Here is a 20,122-nt window from a genome sequence, read left to right on the forward strand (position 1 = left end):
TGGCATGCAGGTGCTTGGGGATACAACAGAGAACACATCTGACCCAACCCCTGTCCCTGAAGCTTAGAATTGTGAGAGACCAATAAACCAGCAAGCAATTACAGTAGAGTAGTAGAGTATGATGCTTGAAAATACAGTTTTTTGTTTCATTTTGTTTTTTGAGACAGAGTCTCACTATGTTGCCCAGGCTGGAGTGGAGTTCAGTGGCGTGATCTTGGCTCACTGCAAGCTCTGCCTCCCAGGTTCAAGCAATTCTCCTGCCTCAGTCTCCTGAGTAGCTGGGATTACAGGCACGTACCACCGTGCCTGGCTAATTTTTTTTTTTTTTTGAGACGAAGTCACTCTATCGCCAGGCTGGAGTGCAGTGGTGTGATCTTGGCTCACTGCAACCTCCACCTCCCAGGTTCAAGCAATCCCCCTGCCTCAGCCTCCCAAGTAGCTGGAATTACAGGCACACGCCACCATGCCCAGCTAATTTTTGTATTTCTAGTTGAGATGGGGTTTCACCATTTTGGTCAGGCTGGTCTCGAACTACTGACCTTGTGATCTGCCCACCTTGGCCTCCCAAAGTGCTGGGATTACGACGTGAGTGACTGCACCTGGCCTGTATTTTTTTTGTTGTTTTTTTGTTTGTTTGTTTTTTTAGTGGAGACCAGGTTTTGCTGTGTTGGCCAGGCTGGTCTCGAACTCCTGATCTCAGGTGATCTGCCTGCCTCAGCCTCCTAAGGCATTCGAGATCAGGAGTTCGAGACCAGCCTGGCATAAGCCACCGCACTCGGGCTGTTTTTTTTTTTTTGAGACCCTGTCTCTACTAAAAACACAAAAATTAGCCAGGTATGGTGGTGTGCGTCTGTAGTCCCAGCTACTCAGGAGGCTCAGGCAAGAGAATCACTTGAACCGGGGAGGCAGAGGTTGCAATCAGCTGAGATCATGCCACTGCACTATAGCCTGGGAGACACAGCAAGACTCAGTCTCAAAAAAAAAAAAAAAGAAAGAAAAGAAAGCAAAAAATGGGTATAAAGTTGTATGAAAAATATGGTTCCAATCATATTTAAATATGCATAAAAGACCTGAAGGAAATTCACAGAATTGTTAATGATGGTCAGCAGCAGGATTATTAAAAAGCATAATGTTAGGGCCAGGCACGCTGGCTTAAACCTGTAATCCCAGAGCTTTGGGAGGCTGAGGTGGGCAGATCACTTGAGGCCAGGAATTTGAGACCAGCTGGCCAACATGGCAAAACCTCATCTCTACTAAAAATACAAAAAATTAGCCGGTTGTGGTGGTGTATGCCTGTAGTCCCAGCTACTCGGGAGGCCAAGGCAGGAGAATTGCTTGAAACCGGAAAACGGAAGTTGCAGTGAGCCAGATTGTACCACTGTACTCCAGCCTGGCGACTAAGCAAGACTCCGTCTCAAAAAACATAAATTAGCTGGGTGTGGTGGCACCTGCCTGTAATCCCAGCTACCTGGGAGGCTGAGGCACGAGAATTGCTTGAACCTGGGAGGCAGAAGCTGCAGTGAACAAAGATCGTACCACTGCACTCCAGCCTGAGCAACAGAGACTCTGTCTGAAAACAAACGAGCAAACAAAAAACCATAAAGTTAGGTTGAACTTAATGACATTTCCATTGTCATTTTGGTAAGTCAATTTCATGTGGTTCAACCTAATATATTGGTGAAAAGAGTCTAAGGCAAAATTGGATTCAAATCCCAGCTTCAGTATGCATGATTCAGTATACAACATCTCAGTTGTGTAACCTTGGACAAATGTACTTAACTTCCCTCTGAGCCACAGTAGCCTCATCTGTAAAATGGGCATAAACATAGTCTGTACCTCAGGGTTATGGCTAAGATTAAATGGAATAATGCATGTAAGGGGTCTGGCACACTAGAATCCCAGAATAAATGGTGGCCATAATCGTGGGTGGTGGCTTTTTCCTTCTTTTTTTTTTTTTTTTTTTTTTTTTGAGACGGAGTTTCGCTCGTTACCCAGGCTGGAGTGCAATGGCGCGATCTCGGCTCACCGCAACCTCCGCCTCCTGGGTTCAGGCAATTCTCCTGCCTCAGCCTCCTGAGTAGCTGGGATTACAGGCACGCGCCACCATGCCCAGCTAATTTTTTGTATTAGTAGAGACGGGGTTTCACCATGTTGACCAGGATGGCCTCGATCTCTTGACCTCGTGATCCACCCGCCTCGGCCTCCCAAAGTGCTGGGATTACAGGCTTGAGCCACCGCGCCCGGCCGGCTTTTTCCTTCTTTACTGTATTTTTCAAATTTCCTATAATATACTTTTAAAAAATTCTAAAGCTAATAAACATAATTATTTTTTTGTTTGTTTGTTTTTGTTTTTTGAGATGGAGTCTTGCTCTGTCTTCTCGAGTGCAAGACAAGCTTCTGTCTCTGGCTGGAGTTCAGTGGCATGATCTTGGCTAACTGCAACCTCTGCCTCCCAGGTTCAAGCAGTTCTTCTGCCTCAACCTCTTGAGTAGCTGGAATTACAGGAACCCACCACCATGCTCAGCTGATTTTTGTATTTTTAGTAGATACGGGGTTTCACCATGTTGGCCAGGCTGGTCTCCAACTTGTAACCTCAGGTGATCCACCCACCTCAGCTTCCCAAAGTGCTGGGATTACAGGCATGAGCCACAGCGCACCAGCCAATTATTTAATTTTCAAAGGAATTGTGCTCTATTCCCTGAAGATCTTGAGTTGGGATCTTGAGGCTCTTCCTGGGAATGTGGTTGAGGGCTTTCTTCCAGCCCTGCTGTGGCTTGGGTTGGCTAGACAAAGACAGTGACCTGAGAAGAGGTCTAGATGTTTTGCTTGGTGAGACCCTGGAAGCTTTATTTACAGAGGACACTCTGTCTCATGGCCCAAACTGCTCCCTCACTCCAGCGTCTGCTGTACTGAGCCCCTCAGAGGGGCTGCTTTGACCCATCCTGTTCCTCAAACCCTGGGTCACAGTGCTCAGTGTCCGCCTTGGTCATGACAGCCTTTGGCACTGTCCTCTTCATTTAGAAGCAGTTTCATCATGTCCAATATCCAGGAGTGGGCTACAGAGTTTTGTTTTGTTTTTGAGACAGTCTTGTTCTGTCACCCAGGCTGGAGTGCAGTGGTGTGATCATGGCTCACTGCAACCTCTGCCTCCTGGACTCAAGCAATCCTTCCATCTTAGCCTCTTGAGTAGCTGAGACTACAGGCACACACCACCACAGCCAGTTAATTTTGGTAATTTTTGCAGAGACGGGGTTTCACCGTGTTGTCCAGGCTGGGGCTACAGTTTCTGTCTAGGATGATGCAAAAGTTTTGGAAATAAATAGTGTAGGAAATATAGGGTACAAATTCAGTTATGAGAATAATTCTGGGGATCTAAGGTGTAGTATGTACGGTGATGGGTGTGTTCATTAATGTGATTGTGGGAATCATTCTACAATGTGCATAAATGTCAAATCATTCACACATTGAATGTATACAATCTTTCTCAAATATTTGTTAAAATAGGGATAATTGCACAACATTGGGAATATAATTGAATGCAATTGATGACATGGTATTGTACACTTAGAAATGGTTAAAATGGGTGGGGCATGGTGGCTCATACCTGTAATCCCAAAGCTTTGGGAGACCGAGGCTGGAGGATTGCTTGAAGCCAGAAGTTGGAGACCAGCTTGGGCAGCAAAGCAAGCTTCTGTCTCTGTGAAAATAGAAAAAAAAAAATTTGCTGGGTTTGGTGGTACGTTCCCATAGTCCCAGCTACTCAGGAGGCTGCAGCGGGAGGATCACGTGAGCCTAGGTGTTCAAGGCTGCAGTGAGCTTTGATTGTACCACTGCACTCGACCCTGAGTGACAGTGACACCCTTGTCTCTAAAGATAAAAATGGTTAAAATGGCAAATTTTGTGTCATTTAGATTTTATCACAATTTTTAAATTTATATTTTTCTTTTTTTTTTTTTAAAGGAGCAACCTTATTAACTGAACCATAATTTAAGTGAAAAAAAAAAAAAAGTCCAGAATGCACTAAAGGGAGAAAGTTTCATGAAATCACCTGGGACTGACTGAGCCACAAAAGGACATCTGGATTTAGGCCTGTTCCGATTCTTATGTGGCTCCATGACCTTGGATAACTTAACTCCTCTGAGGCTCAGCTTTCTCTTCTGCAAAGTGGCCTGATATGATGCTGCCCTCAGAGAGTGTCGTGAAGCTCAAATATGATCAAATGTGTGAGACTGTTTTGTAAAAAAAAAAAACAAAAAAAACTGAATGATTGAATGATTGTTCATCAGCATTGTCCTGCCACCATCAACACAAAAAATTAAAAAAGAAAAGAAACAAAGTAAAACAAAAGAAAAGAAAGCCAGACACAGTGGCTCACGCCTGTAACCCCAGCACTTTGGGAGGCCAAGGCGGGCAGATCACCTGAGGTCAGGAGTTCAAGACCAGCCTGACCAACATGGAGAAATTCCATCTTTACTAAAAATACAAAAATTAGTTGGATGTGGTGGCCCATGCCTGTAATCCCATCTACTTGGGAGGGTGAGGCAGGAGAATCACTTAAACCCAAGAGGCAGAGGTTGTCATGAGCCAAGATCACGCCATTGCACTCCAGCCTGGGCAGCAAGAACGAAACTTCATTTCAAAAAAAAAGAGAAAGCCTTATAAACAAAATACCAGAGTACATTGTTTTGCTCTGAGGATGCCTGAAATGCCACATTTAAGGCTGTTTGATGGGAACCTCCAGAAATAAGGAAGGGAAGAGGGGGACACTAAAGGAATCTCTCAGTCTCTCACTCCTTACCCTAAATTAGATGCTATATTTTCTCTTGTATTGGCTATTTTTTTCTTTTGTTTTTTCTTTTTTTTTTTAATTTCTAAAATTCAACCAGAGCCTACTTAGAACTGAGTTGGCTTTTGTGGGACCTGCAGGGAGGTGGCAGTGAGACTCAAGGTGTCAGAGGAGTGAAGGAGCAGGGACTGGGGAAGGGTGGGGTGCCAAGGAAGTGCCCCCACATCACAATTTTGCCTCAGTGCTGGGGAGAGGAGAAATGTCCTTAGCTTGTCTCCTCCTCTCCCTCTCTTCCTCCTCCCTCTGCCTTCATCTTTCTCCTGGGAGATTTATTTCTGTCCCTTTTTTCATCTAAGGCAACGGAAATGAATCATCTTTCAGCCTGTTTAATAAACAGCCCCATGCCTCCTGACCCCAGCTGACTCTCTCACTGGCTCCTCTGTGGCTGCTCCTGGGCTAGGTCTCACCCCCTCAAAGGCAAGACCCCCTCATGGCTAGCTATTCTTGGTAATGTTCTCCACCCTCCCTTCCCGCTTAGTCCTGGCAACTTGACCTCCTCCCACCCCAGGGATGACTGGAATCACACACAGCATTCCAAGCGACAATCCCACGAGCTGACCAGAGGGGCAGGGGAAGCAAGGGGGCCACCATGTTTGGAGGGTTTTTTGTGCCATCTCAATGACCCTATTAGTGGATCTCAAAATCTGCATTTTACAGTTGAGGATTCCGAGGCTCAGAGAAGTGAAAGAACTTGCCCAAGGATGAACAGTTGGGAAATGTGGAAATGAAGGAGTCAACATTTAAAGCCTGAATTTCTGGATTCCTGAATTCATTCCATTACAGCAGATTGCTGTGCATGTGTGTGCACGTGAGTGCTATCACCCGCATGTGTGTTGAACAGGGATGTAGGCAGGTCAGCTAGAACATCAGCTGCGATTCACCAGGATGGAAACCTGATTTTATCTTGAAGGTTAACACCTGTCTATCATATGCAGATAACTTAATGCATCCTATGCATGTGTGCATTAAGCCATCTGCATATGATAGACAGCTATTAACCTACAGAGGAGATGGCAAGTATGTACAGTATGTATTTCACCAGGAGGCCCGTGAGTCACTGAAGATGATGTCAGGGAGTTACAAAGATAGGGGAGCGGGAAAGAGGATTAATGAAATGCCCAGGTTTAAGAACACCGGTATCTTACCTTCACCTCGCAGTGATGGAACTTCACAGGTTAAAGTGCATGGCCGTGTCCACCTTGGTGAAACCACACTTTTCTGGTGAACAAAATCATGCAGCTATTAGTTGGACTTCTAAAAATGTGCAGGTACCATTTCTAGGAGCAATATGGAATACAGGAATAAAACTGCTAACGCCAAACTCTCTGGTGTGGGGATGTGTGTGTCTGGGGTCAGAGAGTGGAATTAACACAAGTATATAAATAACCATGATGCAAGGTAGATAGAAAGTGCTCAGGGCCAAAAGAAATGGACACATACTGCAACAGTATTCTAGGAGGCCCAGAGGCTGCAGAGATTACTCCAGGTAGGGTATCATGGAGGGTTTCCTGAGGAGATGGTATTTGCATATAGCTATGTCTCCAAATAGATTTTAAGATCTTACATCAACAGCATGGTTTACGAGAAGTTAGATTCTGGTTAATTTTCCAAGAAGCGCTGAGATGCAGACCTATGCCCTTGTTCCTTTTTCAGAGACATGGAAACTGAGACCCAGAGAGGTCGATTAGGTTGTCCACAGCCTCGCAGCTAGCAAGTGAGGGGCTACGATTTGATCTTGGGCCAGGGTGTTAGACTCCAAGTTGCGTGCTCCTGTCCCTCCCTGCGCGTTGTCGGCGGAGCCCGCGACCTGCCTGGACTGGCCGAGGGAGGGGCGGACAGTCCGGGTGGGCGGGGCGGGGCTGGCGGCCGCCCGGGCCTGGCTGAGGCACAACGGACGGGTCGGTCTCCACCTGCCGGGCCGAGCGCACAGGCCATGGGCTGAGCCCCACTTAGCCCGCCGGGCCGGCCATGGGCGATCGCGAGCGCAACAAGAAGCGGCTGCTGGAGCTGCTGCAGGCTGCGGGCACCGGCAACGCACACTGCGCCGACTGCGGGGCGGCGGGTAAGAGCGCGGCGGCGCGGGCGGCGCGGGACCCCCGGCCGGACCCCCAGCCCGCCGGACTCCTCCCCTTGGCCCCACCGGATCCCGCCCTCGGTCCCCGCTGGACCCACATGTGGGACCTGCGGGCCCGGATCCCTCCCACCTACACCGTGAACCTCCCACCCGAGCCCTGACAGCTCTCTCGGCACTCGGCCCCCGGTCCCTCAGAGCCCAGGCCCTGCTCCCCACGCGGGACCGGCGCGGATCTTCCCACGTTCTTGGACCCCGACACGAGAACCGGCAGCCGGGAGCCCTGCCCGTCCCGCTGTTTTTCCTGGCCGGCACCCGACTGCCAGTGTCTCGGCACCCAGGCGCTCCCCAAGCCCTCGGACTCAGACATCCCACACAGCTAGGACCAGACCTCGGGCCCAGGCCCCCGACCGTCGCGTGCCCTCTGCCCGCTTCTGGAAGCCCCCGAAGGCCTCCCCAGCGCCCCACCCCGCGGTCGCCGAGAGCCCCGTGACTCAGCCTCCCCACCTGCAGCTCCCCGCCGAGCCCCGTGGTGCGCCCCCCGCGCCCTCCTCTCGGTTCCCTCTGAGTCCCGTCACTTCCACATCGCGCCGCCTCAGACTCTTCCCCCGGACCCTGGACTCCCTCCAGGATCTTCATCCTGGTCGCTGCGCAGCGGCCGGTGGGCTAACCAGAAGGTGCCAGGCTGGCCGCTTAGTTCGCCCTAGTTGGGAGAAAGGGCGCCCTGCCTGCCCCAGCACCCCCAGCCCAGCCCTGGTTTCTTCGCCGCACTTTCGGCTCAGTTCCTCTCCTGCCTCTCCCGCTGCAGATCCCGACTGGGCCTCTTACAAGCTGGGGGTCTTCATCTGTCTCAACTGCTGCGGCGTCCACCGTAACTTCCCTGACATCAGCAAAGTTAAATCCGTGCGACTTGACTTCTGGGACGACAGTATTGTGGAGGTAGAAAGGCATGCGCGTGGAGAGCCGTGGAACCGCGGAGCTGGGGTGGAGGCAGTGGGCAGGTGGCTCCCATTCTACAGACGGGAAAACTGAGGCCCAGAAATGGGCAAGTCTTGCCAGAGAAAACACAGTCTACAAGATAGCAGCTTAGACAGAGGTCCTGAGTTCAAATTCTGACTCCATCATTTGCTTACCTTTTTTTTTTTTTTTTTTTGAGACAGCGTCTTACGGTGTTGTCCAGGCTGGAGTGCAGTGGAGCAATCTCGGCTCACTGTAACCGCTGCCTTTGGGGTTCAAGTGATTCTCCTGCCTCAGCTTCTCAAGCAGCTGGGATTATAGGCGCCTGCCACCGCACCTGGCTAATTTTTTGTATTTAGTAGAGACCGGGCTTCACCATGTTTGTCATGCTGGTCTCGAACTCCTGACCTCAGGTAATCCACCCGCCCCGGCCTCCCAAAGTACTGGCATTACAGCTGTGAGCCACCATGCCTGGCTACCACCACCAATTTCACAGGACTGTTGTGAAGATAAATGTAGGCTCAGTCCAGACACAAAGAAAGTAGTTAGTTAACAATTGCTATTGGATGGGTGTGGTGGCTCACACCTGTAATCCCAGCATTTTGGGAGGCTGAGGCTGGTGGATCGATCGCTTGAGCCCAGGAGTTCAAGAGCAGCCTGGGGAACATGGTGAAACCTCGTCTTTACAAAAAATACAAAAGTTGGCTGGGTGTGGTGGCATGCACCTTTCATCCCAGATACTTGGGAGGTTGGGGTGGGAAGATCACCTGAGCCTGTGAGGTTGTGGCTGCAGTAAGCCAAGATCGCACCACTGCACTCTAGCCTGGGTGACAGAGTGAGACACTGCCTCAAAAAAACAAAACAAAACAAAAAGTTGCTGTTATCATTAGTGAAGCCTTGGACTGGAGGAAGGGAAATAACCTGATTCATGGTCTTAAAGTCCTCCTCCTTTCCCCCTAGGCAGAAAGAGGACCACTTTGCTCTCCTGCCCTCTGGGTGTGGAGGATACCCTTAGCCTCCATGGCAATTCCATTTTGGTCAGAAAACCTCAAGAGAGCAGGCAGTTCTGAACTGTTTGGGTTGGCTGAGGGTTTCCAGGACTACTGGGGAAGCAGGCTGACATTTACTGAGTGCCCACTCTGTGCTAGGTACTGTGCTAGACAGCACCGGGCTGGAGGCTTTAGTGTCACCTTACTATGTGCTGGGTCTTGGGAAACAACAATGAACAAGATAAAGCCCCTGCCCATACAGAGTTTACATTCTACTGCAAGAGAAAGGCTAGAGACCAGTAAACCAGCACATAAACCTGAAGGATTTTACTTGCACCTTATAACTCCCCTGTTCTATTTTCTTTTCTCTTCTCTTCTTTTCTTTCGAGATGGAGTTTGACGCTTGTTGCCCAGGCTGGAGTGCAATGGCATGATCTTGGTTCACTGCAGCCTCCACCTCCCAGGTTCAAGCGATTCTCGTGCCTCAGCCTCCTGAGTATCTGGCACGTGCCACCACTCCTGCTTAGTAGAGATGGGGTTTCACCATGTTGGTCAGGCTGGTCTCGAACTCCTGACCTTAGTGATCCGCCCACCTCTACCTCCCAAAGTGCTGCAATTACAGGTGTGAGCCACAGTGCCAGCTTTTTTTTTTTTTTTTTGATATGAAGACTCACTCTGTCACCCAAGCTGGAGTGCAGTGGTGTGATCTCTGCTTACTGCAACCTCCACCTCTTGGGTTCAAGTGATTCTCCTGCCTCAGCCTCCCGAGTAGCTGGGATTACAGGCACCCACCACCATGCCTGGCTAATTTTTTTGTGTTTTTAGTAGAGATAGGGTATCGCCATGTTGGCCAGGCTGGTCTCGAACTCCTGATCTGAGGTGATCCACCCACTTCCGCCTCCTGAAGTGCTGGGATTACAGGTGTGAGCCACTGCGCCCAGCCCCCTGTTATATTTTCTTCATTTTTTTTTTTTTTTTGAGACAGTCTTACTCCCTCTGTTACCCAGGTTTGAGTGCAGTGGCACGATCTTGGCTCACTGCAACCTCCACCTCCCAGGTTCAAGCAATTCTTGTGCCTTAGCCTCCTGAGTAGCTAGAATTACAGGTGTGCGCCACCACACCGGGCTAATTTTTTTTTTTTTTTTTTTTGAGACAGAGTCTTGCTCTGTTGCCCAGGCTGGAGGGCAGTGGCATGATCTCTGCTCATTGCAACCTCTGCCTCCCATGTTCAAGCGATTCTCCTGCCTCAGCCTCCCATGTAGCTGGGATTACAGGTGCCCGCCACCATGCCTGGCTAATTTTTGTATTTTTTAAGTAGAGACAAGGTTTCACAATGTTGGCCAGGCTGGTCTCTAACTGCTGACCTCAAGCGATCCCCTGCCATTGGCCTCCCATAGTGCTGGGATTACAGGCTTGAGCCACCATGCCTGGCGGTTTTCTTCATTTTTACAGGTGAGATTCCAAGGGTCACTCATCAAATAAATAGCAGGCAAGATTTGAATCCTGCTCTGTTGGGATTCAAAGCTGGTGACACAGCCTAGAGGCCCCTGCAGAGGAGAAGAGTAGGATTCACTCTACACCAGTAACAACCTGGTGCTTCTTCCCACTTCTGCCCTCACCCTAGCTATGCCACTGCTGCCAGGGCCGCTTTTGGTGTATCAGCCTCTGGGTCTCCTGAGTGCCAAAGGGCCCTACTAATCATCCTGACCTGTGCACTCCATGAGGCCAGCACCCACTTCTTCCATCCTCCAGGCACATTTGTCTCCTGCAGACTTTCAGGGCTGCTGGGGGTCCTGCCCATCTGTGGAAGGCATGAGAGGAAGAATATGAGCCTTGGAGTCAGGTCTGGGTTCAAATCCCAGTTCTCCACTTATAGCTTTGTTTTGTTGAGCAAGTCATCTAATCCCTCTGAGCCTCAGTTGACACATCTGTAAAATGAGTGTCAGTGATGTGACAATGGCTGAGCTGATGTGTGAGCACTGTGGAGTCCTGTGCCCATATGAGGCATGATTATATCTGCCTATGATTGTTACAGGCCGGGGCTCCCCAGCGGTATGCATGACCAAGCCCGGTGGGACATCTCCTTCTTGGAGGCAGTTTCTTCTGACTCAGCCTGAGTCAGTGGCCTCATAGTTTAATTTCATGTTTCTTCAAGTTCTAATATTACCCCAAATTGCTGTTGTCTTACAGTTTATGACCCGCAATGGGAACCTCCGTGTGAAGGCCAAGTTCGAAGCCAGAGTCCCAGCTTTCTACTACATCCCCCAGGCCAATGACTGCCTGTGAGTGAATGATTCCTTAGGGACTGGGTGAGGGGGTTGTCCTGGTTCCACCTCCTCCCGCTCTCCATCTTTGGTGCCTTCGTCTGTGGTGGTCACTGCGATGGGCCTGGTGTGCAGGTAGATCCAGGAAAGCACTGGATGTCATCACAGAGAGCACATGGGAGGACTGGTGTGAGCCTCTTTCTGCCTCTGTTGCTTAAGCGTGCCTCTTCCTTTCTCTGGGCCTCAGTTTCCACAGCCCTGAAATGGAGGATTTTTCTCCATGATCTCTGCCTCTCTATGATCTCTATGATCTCTGACTGTGACATTCTTGTAGCCTACAGATGGTGGATAACTTGATAGAGGGGATAAACACTGGTATCTTACTAGACCAAATGTGTTTCAGCTACTTCCTTTAGAGAAATAAGTCTAGGGTTCTGCCACCTGAGCTCAGGTTAGCTCTAAGCAACTTGCCTGAGCTGCAGATCTCTAAATAATAACCATAAAAATAAGAATAACAGCCAGGCACAATGGCCGGTCCCTGTAATCCCAGCGCTTTGGGAGGCTGAGGTAGGCGGATCACTTGAAGACAGGAGTTCAATGCCAGCCTGAGCAACATAGCAAGACCCTGTCTCTATAAAAAATAAAATTAAATTAACTTAGCCAGGGCATAGTGGCCCGTGCTTGTAGTCTGAGCTACTAGGAAGGCTGAGGTAGGGGAATTGCTTGAGTCAGATTGCAGTGAGCTAGGATTGCATGTGTCACTGCACTCTAGTATGAGTGACAGAGTGAGACCTTGCATATATATTTTTTTGTGGCAAGGTCTCACTCTGTCACTCATGGTAACCAGTAGTTACCATATATATACACACATATATATGGTAACTGCTGGCTGGGCATGGTGGCTTATGCCTGTAATCCTATCACTTTGGGAGGCTGAGGCAGGTGGATCACTCTAGGTCAGGAGTTCAAGACCAACCTGGCCAACATAGTGAAACTCTGTCTCTACTAAAAATAAAAAATTAGCCAGGTATGGTGACTTATGCCTATAGTCTCAGCTACTTGGGAGGCTGGGGCATGAGAATTGCTTGAACCCGGAGGTCAAGGGTGCACTGAGTCAAGATTGTGCTACTGCACGCCGGCCTTGGTGACAGAATGAGACTCTGTCTCCAAAAAAAAAAAAATAGCTACTAATATTATTGAGCTTTGCCCAAGTACTAGGCCCTGTGCGAAATGCTTATGTGCACGTATCTGTTTAATTCTCTCAACAACCCTACAAGTACTGCTATTATCCCTATGCTACAGATGAAAAACCTGAGGTTTGTGGAGGCAGAACTGGTCTAGCCTGTCTGACACCGGGGCCTGGGTGTCTGTATCATGGCAATGGGAGAATTCAGTGTAAGAGCGGGGCTTTGAAGCAGCAGGAGGGTTCAGTTCCCCTGGAGGTGAGGGTTAGTGTGATACTGGTACCTAGCGGCTCTGGACCTCTGCAGATCTGACTGCCTGAGCTGCAACTCCTTCCCAGGTACTTAGACTCGCCATCCGGGCTGCTAGACAATGTCTTGTGTAAATGCAGAGAAGGTATTCCGTTAGGCTGACACAGCCTTATGGGGGTATGCCTGGCAAACAGAAAGCAGCTGCATTTCAGCTGCTGAGCCTCAGCAAGGTGCTTCTGGACAGTGCACAGACTATATAACCGTACCTAGTGGTCCTGTAATTTCTCAGTGCTTAGACAATTAAGGGCTACTCAGTCTGTGGAGTGGCTGGGGAAGCACAGCTTTCTACTTGGAAGACCTCCGTTTTCTTTCCCAACTCTACCATCATCTAGCTGTGAGGACATGGACAAGTTAGCAAATCTCTCTGTCAGCATTCTCATCTCTGAAATGTGGACAAGGATGCCCACGTCATCGCATAGTTGTAGAGATTACATGAGATAACTTAGGTAGAACCTTTCACATGCCACCCGACACACTGCTTTGAGTCCATTTCACCGTGTCTGCTTCAGAATGCTACCTGTCTGTGGCCAGTTGTGGGGTGTGCTGGCTCAACTTAAGAGGGCCTGTCTTATCCTGGCTAGCTGCTGCCACTCTACCCTTTGCTCTAAGCGCTCCGTAAGTAGCTGCTCTGTGCTAGGCTTCCTGCTGGCACTACACAGACATTACTTGCCATGACTCCAGCAGCAGCCCTGCACTTTAACCCTTTTTAGCTGAGTACTAATGACCACCTCCAAGACCAAGACTGGTGGCCCTTAGTCTCCACTCGTTCTCCCAGCTCTGATCCTGGGTCCCAGGCTTTCCACCTTCACGGTGGGCCAGGTGATTCTCCTCAATGATCTGTGGGCTGTGCACTAGGAAGGACTCTCTCTCTCTCTCTCTGTTTCCTAAAATATAGAGACGAGGTTTCACTCTGTCACCCAGGCTGGAGTTCAGTGGCACAATCATGGCTCACTGCAGCCCTGACCTCCTCGGCTCAAGTGATCCTCCCACCTCAGCCTCCCAAGTAGCTGAGACTACAGGTGCATGCCATCATGTGTGGTTAATTTTTGTTAACCTTGTAATTTTGTACTTTAAAAAAATTTTTTTTGTAGAGATGAGGTTTTGTCATGTTGCCCAGGCTGCTCTCAAACTCTTGAGCTGAGCTCAAGCCATCTGCCTGTCTTAGCCTGTCTTGGCCTCCCAAAGTGCTGGGATTACAGGCATGAGTTACCATGCCCAGCCTGGACTCTTGATTATAAGTGACAGAAACCCTATTTATTTATTTATTTATTTACTTATTTATTTTTGAGACAGAGTCTTGCTTTTTCACCCAGGCTGGAATACAGGGACACAATCTCAGCTCACTGCAACCTCTGCCTCCTGGGTTCAAGCGATTCTCCTGTTTCAGCCTCCTGAGTAGCTGGGATTACAGGCACATGCCACCATGCCCAGCTAATTTTTGCATTTTTGGTAGAGATGGAGTTTCACTTTGTTGGCCAGGCTGATCTCAAACTCCTGACCTCAAGTGATTTGCCTGCCTTGGCCTCCCAAAGTCCTGGGATTACACGTGTGAGCCACCGCGCCTGGCCAGAAATGCAATTTAAACCAGCCTAGGAAAAAGAGGATTTGATGGGTTCTGGGGATCAGACTCCCAGAAGGACAGTGGTGGAGCCGGCCTCAGGAAGGACCAAGCCTGGAGCTCAAACACCATCAGGTCTCTCACACTCTCTCGGGCTCTCTTCTCTCTTTCTCTCAGCCAGGCTTCCTCCACACAGCTGGCAGCAAGGCCGCAAGCAGGTGCCAGGCTCCACCTTCCAGCATAGCTCTGGAGAAAGCTCCATCAATCTCTCCTTCACTTTTGATCCTCTTGGTCCACACAGCCCAGAGCAGCAAAGAGCTCTGAAGGACCAGGTTAGGCCAGATGCCCAGCTCTAGGTCATTCCTGTGGCTATGGGGTAAGGTCATATATACCTTGCAACCTGGAAAAGGTGAGCAGGAACCAAACAATTAAAATAATGTCACTCTCAGCTGTGTGGTTTTTCTGCAGGACTCAAGGATGACAATCTCTGATTGAGGTCACATTAAACATCTACTATGGGCTGAGCAGGTGCTGGGTCCTTTATGTACGTTTAAACCTCTTATATTTTTTTGTTTTGTTTTTATTTTTGTAGAGATAAAGGCTGAGTATAACAATAGTGACACATTCCCCACATTCAGAGGAGTTAGGTAACTTGCTCTTGGTCACACGGTGGATAAATGACAGAGTGAGACCAGGTCCCAGGTCGTCAGATCCCAAGATGACTGCTCTGTTCAGTGTAGCATCCCCAGACTTCATGTGCAGGCACAGGAAGAGGCTCCTGGACTCTCCTGCCTGAGCTCATGAACATGCAGTGGGCGCGGGCAATGCAGATAGTCCAGAGGAGCCAGTATCTGTCTCATTGACCTAGAGAGCCGAGACTGGGATTGGAATAGCTCAGTGGTTCTCAGATAGCCCACCAGGAGAAATATTTCCCCCAGAGGGCATTTGGCATTGCCTGAAGACATTTTTGGGTGCCACACTAGGGTGGGGGTGCTACTGGCATCTAATGGGTAGAGGCCAGAAATGCTGCTAAACATTCTATGGAGCATGGGGAAAAACCTACAGGACAACACAACAAGGGATTATCCAACCCTGAATGTTAACAGTCCTGAGGCTGAGGAATCCTAGGTAGCTGGAACAGGCAATGAGGCACTGCTGTGATGTTCCCACTCTCAACTGCAGGGACTTGGAAAGTCACTGTGAGAAAAGAATGCATCCGTCCAGGCTTGGTGGTAATCCCTGCACTTTGGGAGGCTGAGGCAGGAGGCTCGCTTGAGCCCTGGAGTTCGAGATCAGCTTAGGCAATATAGGGAGACCCCGTCCCCACAAAAATTTAAAAATTAGCCGGGCATGGTGGCACATTCCTGTGGTCCCAGCTACTTAAGAGGCCGAGGTGAGAGGATCGCCTGGTCTAGGAGGTCTAGGCTGCAGTGAACCGTGGTCACACCACTCTAGCCTGGGACCTTGTCTCAAAAAAACAGAAAATGCATCAAACGCAGGTGACCACTGGTTCTCTCTTTTTAGGGTCTTAAAGGAACAATGGATTCGAGCTAAGTATGAGAGACGGGAATTTATGGCTGATGGGGAAACCATCTCACCACCAGGTAAAGTTATTTCCATCATCTTTTGAAATCTATGTTCTAATGAGCTCTAGAAACACCAAGTGCCTGAATATTAGGAGCCAGATCCATCCAAGAGATGACTGCTGTTCTCACTCTGGCTACAGAGGCCAAGGTGTGGGTTCTTCTGACTGAAATAACAACATGTCAGCTGGTGGGTCTTTATGCTCTAAGCAGCAGAGAAGCATATTCGTCTCAGGTCTTTGAAGCGTCACAAGCATGTACAGACTCTTTTTTTTTTGAGACAGGGTCTCACTCTGTTGTCCATCCTGGAGTGCAGTGGCACAATCACAGCTCACTACAGCCTCAATCTCCTGGGCTCACATGATCCTCCACCTCAGCCTCCTAAGTAGCTGGGAATACAGGCACACGCCACCACACCTGACTAATTTTTGTGTTTTTATTTTGTAGAGATGGGGTTTTACCATGTTGCCCAGGGTGGTCTTGAACTCCTGAGCTCAAACAGTTCTCCTGCTTTGGCCTCCCAAAGTGTTGAGATTACAGGTGTGAGCCACTGTGCACAGTGAGATTTTTTTTTTTTTTTTGAGACAGAGTCTCGGGCCGGGCGCGGTGGCTCATGCCTATAATCCCAGCACTTTGGGAGGCCGAGGTGGGCGGATCACCTGGGGTTGGGAGTTTGAGTTCAAGACAGAGTCTTGCTACATTGCCCAAGCTGGAGTGCAATGGTGTTACCTTGGCTCACTGCAACCTCCGCCTCCTGGAGTAGTCGGGATTACAGGTGCACACCGCCACACCAGGCTAATTTTTTGTATTTATAGTACAGACAGAGTTTCACCATGTTCCCCAGGCTGGTCTCGAACTCCTGAGCTCAGGCAATCCACTCGCCTCGGCCTCCCAAAGTGCTAGGATTACAGGCGTGAGCCACCGTGCCTGGCTAGCCAGACTCTTAATATAAATTGCAGGAAGACTCCTCCACTGGGCAGATCAATTAGGAAAAGATATCCCTGGCCAGGCTCGGTGGCTCACATCTGTACTCCCAGAACTTTGGGAGGCCGAGGTGGGCATTTCACGGGGTCAGGAGTTAGACCAGCCTGACCAACATAGTGAAACCCAGTCTCTACTAATAGTACAAAAATTAGCCGGGTGTGGTGGTGCGCACCTATAATTCCAGCTACTCAGGAGGCTGAGGTGGAAGAATCACTTGAACCCAGGAGGCAGAGGTTGCAATGAGCCAAGACCACACCACTGCACTCCAGCCTGGGTGACAAAAGTGAGATTTTGTACCCCCCCGCAAAAAAGATGTCCCTGCTCCTGGTGAACTTAGTTCCTGGTGCAGTTCAAGTCTTGGTGAGGAGCATGGGCATAAATTTAACCTTCCTTTTGACCATCGTGCAGGGTACAACCTCTTCTGTGGCCCTGGACCTGTGGCAGTTTCACCCCCACTGTTCTGAGTCCAAGCTGACTCTGACCCAGACAGAAAAGTATACAAAACCGCTCTTAGAGGGCCACAGGCAGTGCTCAGCTCTCCTGGCTACCAGAACTACAAATTTCTATTCTATTCTATTCTATTCTACTCTATTCTATTCTATTCATTTATTTATTGAGTCAGGGTCTCACTCAGTTACCCAGGCTGGAGTGCAGTCACATGATCTCAGCTCACTGCAACCTCCGCTACCCAGGTTCGAGTGATTCTCATGCCTCAGTCTCCCGAGTAGCTGTGATTACAGGCATGTACCACCATACCTGGCTAATTTTTGTATTTTTAGTAGAAACTGGGTTTCGCCATGTGGCCAGGCTGATCTTGAACTCTTGACCTCAAGTGATCCGTCGGCCTTGGCCTCCCAAAATGTCAAGATTACAGGCATGAGCCGTTGCACCTGGCCCATAAGTTATTCCTCAAACGAGCAGATCCCTAGAGGGTACTCATTATTTCTAAAGTTTCATTAGGTTAATGCTATCATGAAGTTGGGCAGGACTATATGTATTTAGTTGAGGTGTCTTTCAGAATCAGTCCAGTTTCTCAGGACTTTGCCTTCTTAAGACATATTCTAGGCACTGGGGATGCAGCAAGGAACTAAACAAAACTCCTATTCTTGGGCCGGGCGCAGTGGCTCACGCCTATAATCCCAGCACTTTGGGAGGCCAAGGCGGGTGGATCACAGGTCAAGAGATCGAGACCATCCTGGTCAACAAGGTGAAACCCCATCTCTACTAAAAATACAAAAATTAGCTGGGCATGGTGGCGCGCGCCTGTAATCCCAGCTACTCAGGAGGCTGAGGCAGGAGAATTGCTTGAACCTAGGAGGCAGAGGTTGCAGTGAGCCCAGATTGCGCCATTGCACTCCAGCCTGGGTAACAAGAGTGAAACTCCGTCTCAAAAAAAAACCTCTTATTCTTAAGGGTCCTCTTATGAGATGGCCTGATATCACAGAAGGTCAAGAAAGAAAGGTTTTAGGCAGTAGGAAGTGACCTGAAGTGAGAAGACATCATAAAATTTGCCCCAGATGGGATCCTTGTGTCCTGCAGCTGAAATAGGGACCTTTGAGTGGAGATATTTCGGCAGCAGATGGAAGGCTCATCTCCCCACTTGAGAACCTCTGAGATTCCTGAGCTGCTTGTGCATCTTAAGGTCACAGGTGTTCACTCTTTGTCATCCTTGGTGCTTAAGGTAACCGAGAAGGATTCCTGTGGAAGCGAGGAAGGAACAACTCACAGTTTCTGAGAAGGAGGTTTGTACTTCTGGCAAGAGAAGGACTCCTGAAGTACTACACAAAGGAAGAGGTAAGATGCCAGGCCAACAAGGGCGGGTCCCTCTGTGGGCACTCTCTCCCCACTAATGTCTTCATTCAGTCAGCAGTGCCTTGTCTTGTGGATAATCTCAGCCCCTGAGAGGCAGGCACATTTGGCTACTTTGCCTTGGTTGAACAATCAACCCAGTCCACTAAAAATCATACTTTCTGTCCACCTAGAATCAGTAGGCAGTCCATGTTTAAGCCTTTGATGACCACTTGATTTTACTTCATATATTCATTCACTTAAGAAACATTTATTGAGGCCAGGCATGGTGGCTCACGCCTGTAATCCCAACACTCTGGGAGGCCAAGGTGGGTGGATCACGAGGTCAGGAGTTTGAGACCAGCGTGGCCAACATGGTGAAACCCTGTCTCTACTAAAAATACAATTAGCCGGGCATGGTGGCAGGTGCCTAGCTAATCCTAGCTACTCGGAAGGCTGAGGCAAGAGAATCACTTGAACCTGGGAGGCGGAGGTTGCAGTGAGCCGAGACCGTGCCAGTGCTCTCCAGCCTGGGCAACGGAACAAGACTCCGTCTCAAAAAAAAAAAAAAAAGGAAAAATTTATTGAGTACTTACTGTATGCGAGACATTATTCTAGGCACTGGGGATACAGCAGGGAACTAAACAAAACTCTTGTTCCCAGGGAGCTTTCAGTTTAGTGAAAGGAAATAGCTCTGTAATAAAAATATCAATATATAATATACCAGCAGGCAATAGTTTTATAAAGTGAAATAGAAGAGGCTGCACACGGTGGCTCACACCTGTAATTCCAGCACTTTAGTAAGAGGCCGAGGCTCAGGAGTTTGAGATCAGCCTGGGCAACACGGTAAAACCCCATCTCTACAAAAAATACAAAAATTAACTGGGCCAAGCACATGCACCTTTGTATGGTAGCACATGCCTGTAGTCCCAGTTACTAGGGCGTCTGAGGTGGGGGAATCGCTTAAGCACGGGAGGTCGAGGCTGCATTGAGCTGAGATTGTGCCACTGTACCCTAGCTTGGGTGACAGAGTGAGACCCTGTTTCAAAAAAAAAAGAGAAGAAAAGAAAAAAGGAAAGTAAAATAGCAGAGAGTGAGAAGACAGAGAACAGTGAGAGTGTGTCAGGGAATGCTGCCACAGAATGATCAGGGAAGGCCTCTCTGGTGGCATTTGAGCAGATAACGGAATCAATGTGAGCACTGAGTTATGTGGATATGTGGAGGAAGAGTAGAATAGAGGGAGGAACAGTATGTGCGGAAGCCCTGAGCACAGGTATGGCCAAACACTTACACCTTTTTACCGATTCAAGAAAGATAATCCCTCTAAGAGGGTGCAGCCCCAAGGCTCCAGTCTCAAAAATCAGGAGCCTGGTTTGCAGTTGTCAGCCAGGAGCTTTTTATGCAGTGTAACTACTTAACCATAAGCTGCAGCCCTGCTTCTGAGCTAGAAGTGTGTTTGGTGGGTATAGGGCATCAAGGAGGGTGGAGCGACTAGTGCAGAGTGAGCAAGGAAAAGGGTGGAGGGAGATGAAGTCACATGGTGGAGGGCCTCGTAGGTCACAGCAAGACTTGGGATATCTTTTGCTAAC

The 20,122-nt window shown here is 49.1% G+C and overlaps 1 protein-coding gene and 1 long non-coding RNA gene across 4 annotated transcripts in view; one reads left to right on the top strand and one right to left on the bottom strand.

Annotated features, from left to right (window-relative positions):
* Positions 1 to 535: 535 nt before the first annotated feature.
* Positions 536 to 6,079, bottom strand: LOC135270980 (uncharacterized). The gene is made up of 3 exons (XR_010339135.1): positions 5,992 to 6,079; positions 3,605 to 3,697; positions 536 to 3,290 (listed from the first exon to the last, which is right to left on the bottom strand). It is a non-coding gene; the product is annotated as an uncharacterized LOC135270980 (long non-coding RNA).
* A 735-nt stretch (positions 6,080 to 6,814) lies between these two features.
* The window catches only part of ADAP2 (ArfGAP with dual PH domains 2), a 39,713-nt gene continuing 26,405 nt past the window's right edge, over positions 6,815 to 20,122 (top strand). For all 3 annotated transcript variants that reach the window (XM_012449271.3, XM_012449270.2, XM_012449272.3), the window contains exons 1-5: positions 6,815 to 6,908; positions 7,726 to 7,856; positions 11,054 to 11,145; positions 15,703 to 15,782; positions 18,427 to 18,539. In XM_012449271.3, the coding sequence (XP_012304694.2) occupies positions 6,815 to 6,908; positions 7,726 to 7,856; positions 11,054 to 11,145; positions 15,703 to 15,782; positions 18,427 to 18,539 (510 nt within the window). The remainder of the gene's footprint in view (positions 6,909 to 7,725; positions 7,857 to 11,053; positions 11,146 to 15,702; positions 15,783 to 18,426; positions 18,540 to 20,122) is intronic.

This window comes from Aotus nancymaae, unplaced genomic scaffold (assembly GCF_030222135.1).
Source record: "Aotus nancymaae isolate 86718 unplaced genomic scaffold, 86718_ANA_hifiasm-v0.15.2.pri h1tg000072l, whole genome shotgun sequence".
NCBI lineage: Eukaryota > Metazoa > Chordata > Mammalia > Primates > Aotidae > Aotus > Aotus nancymaae.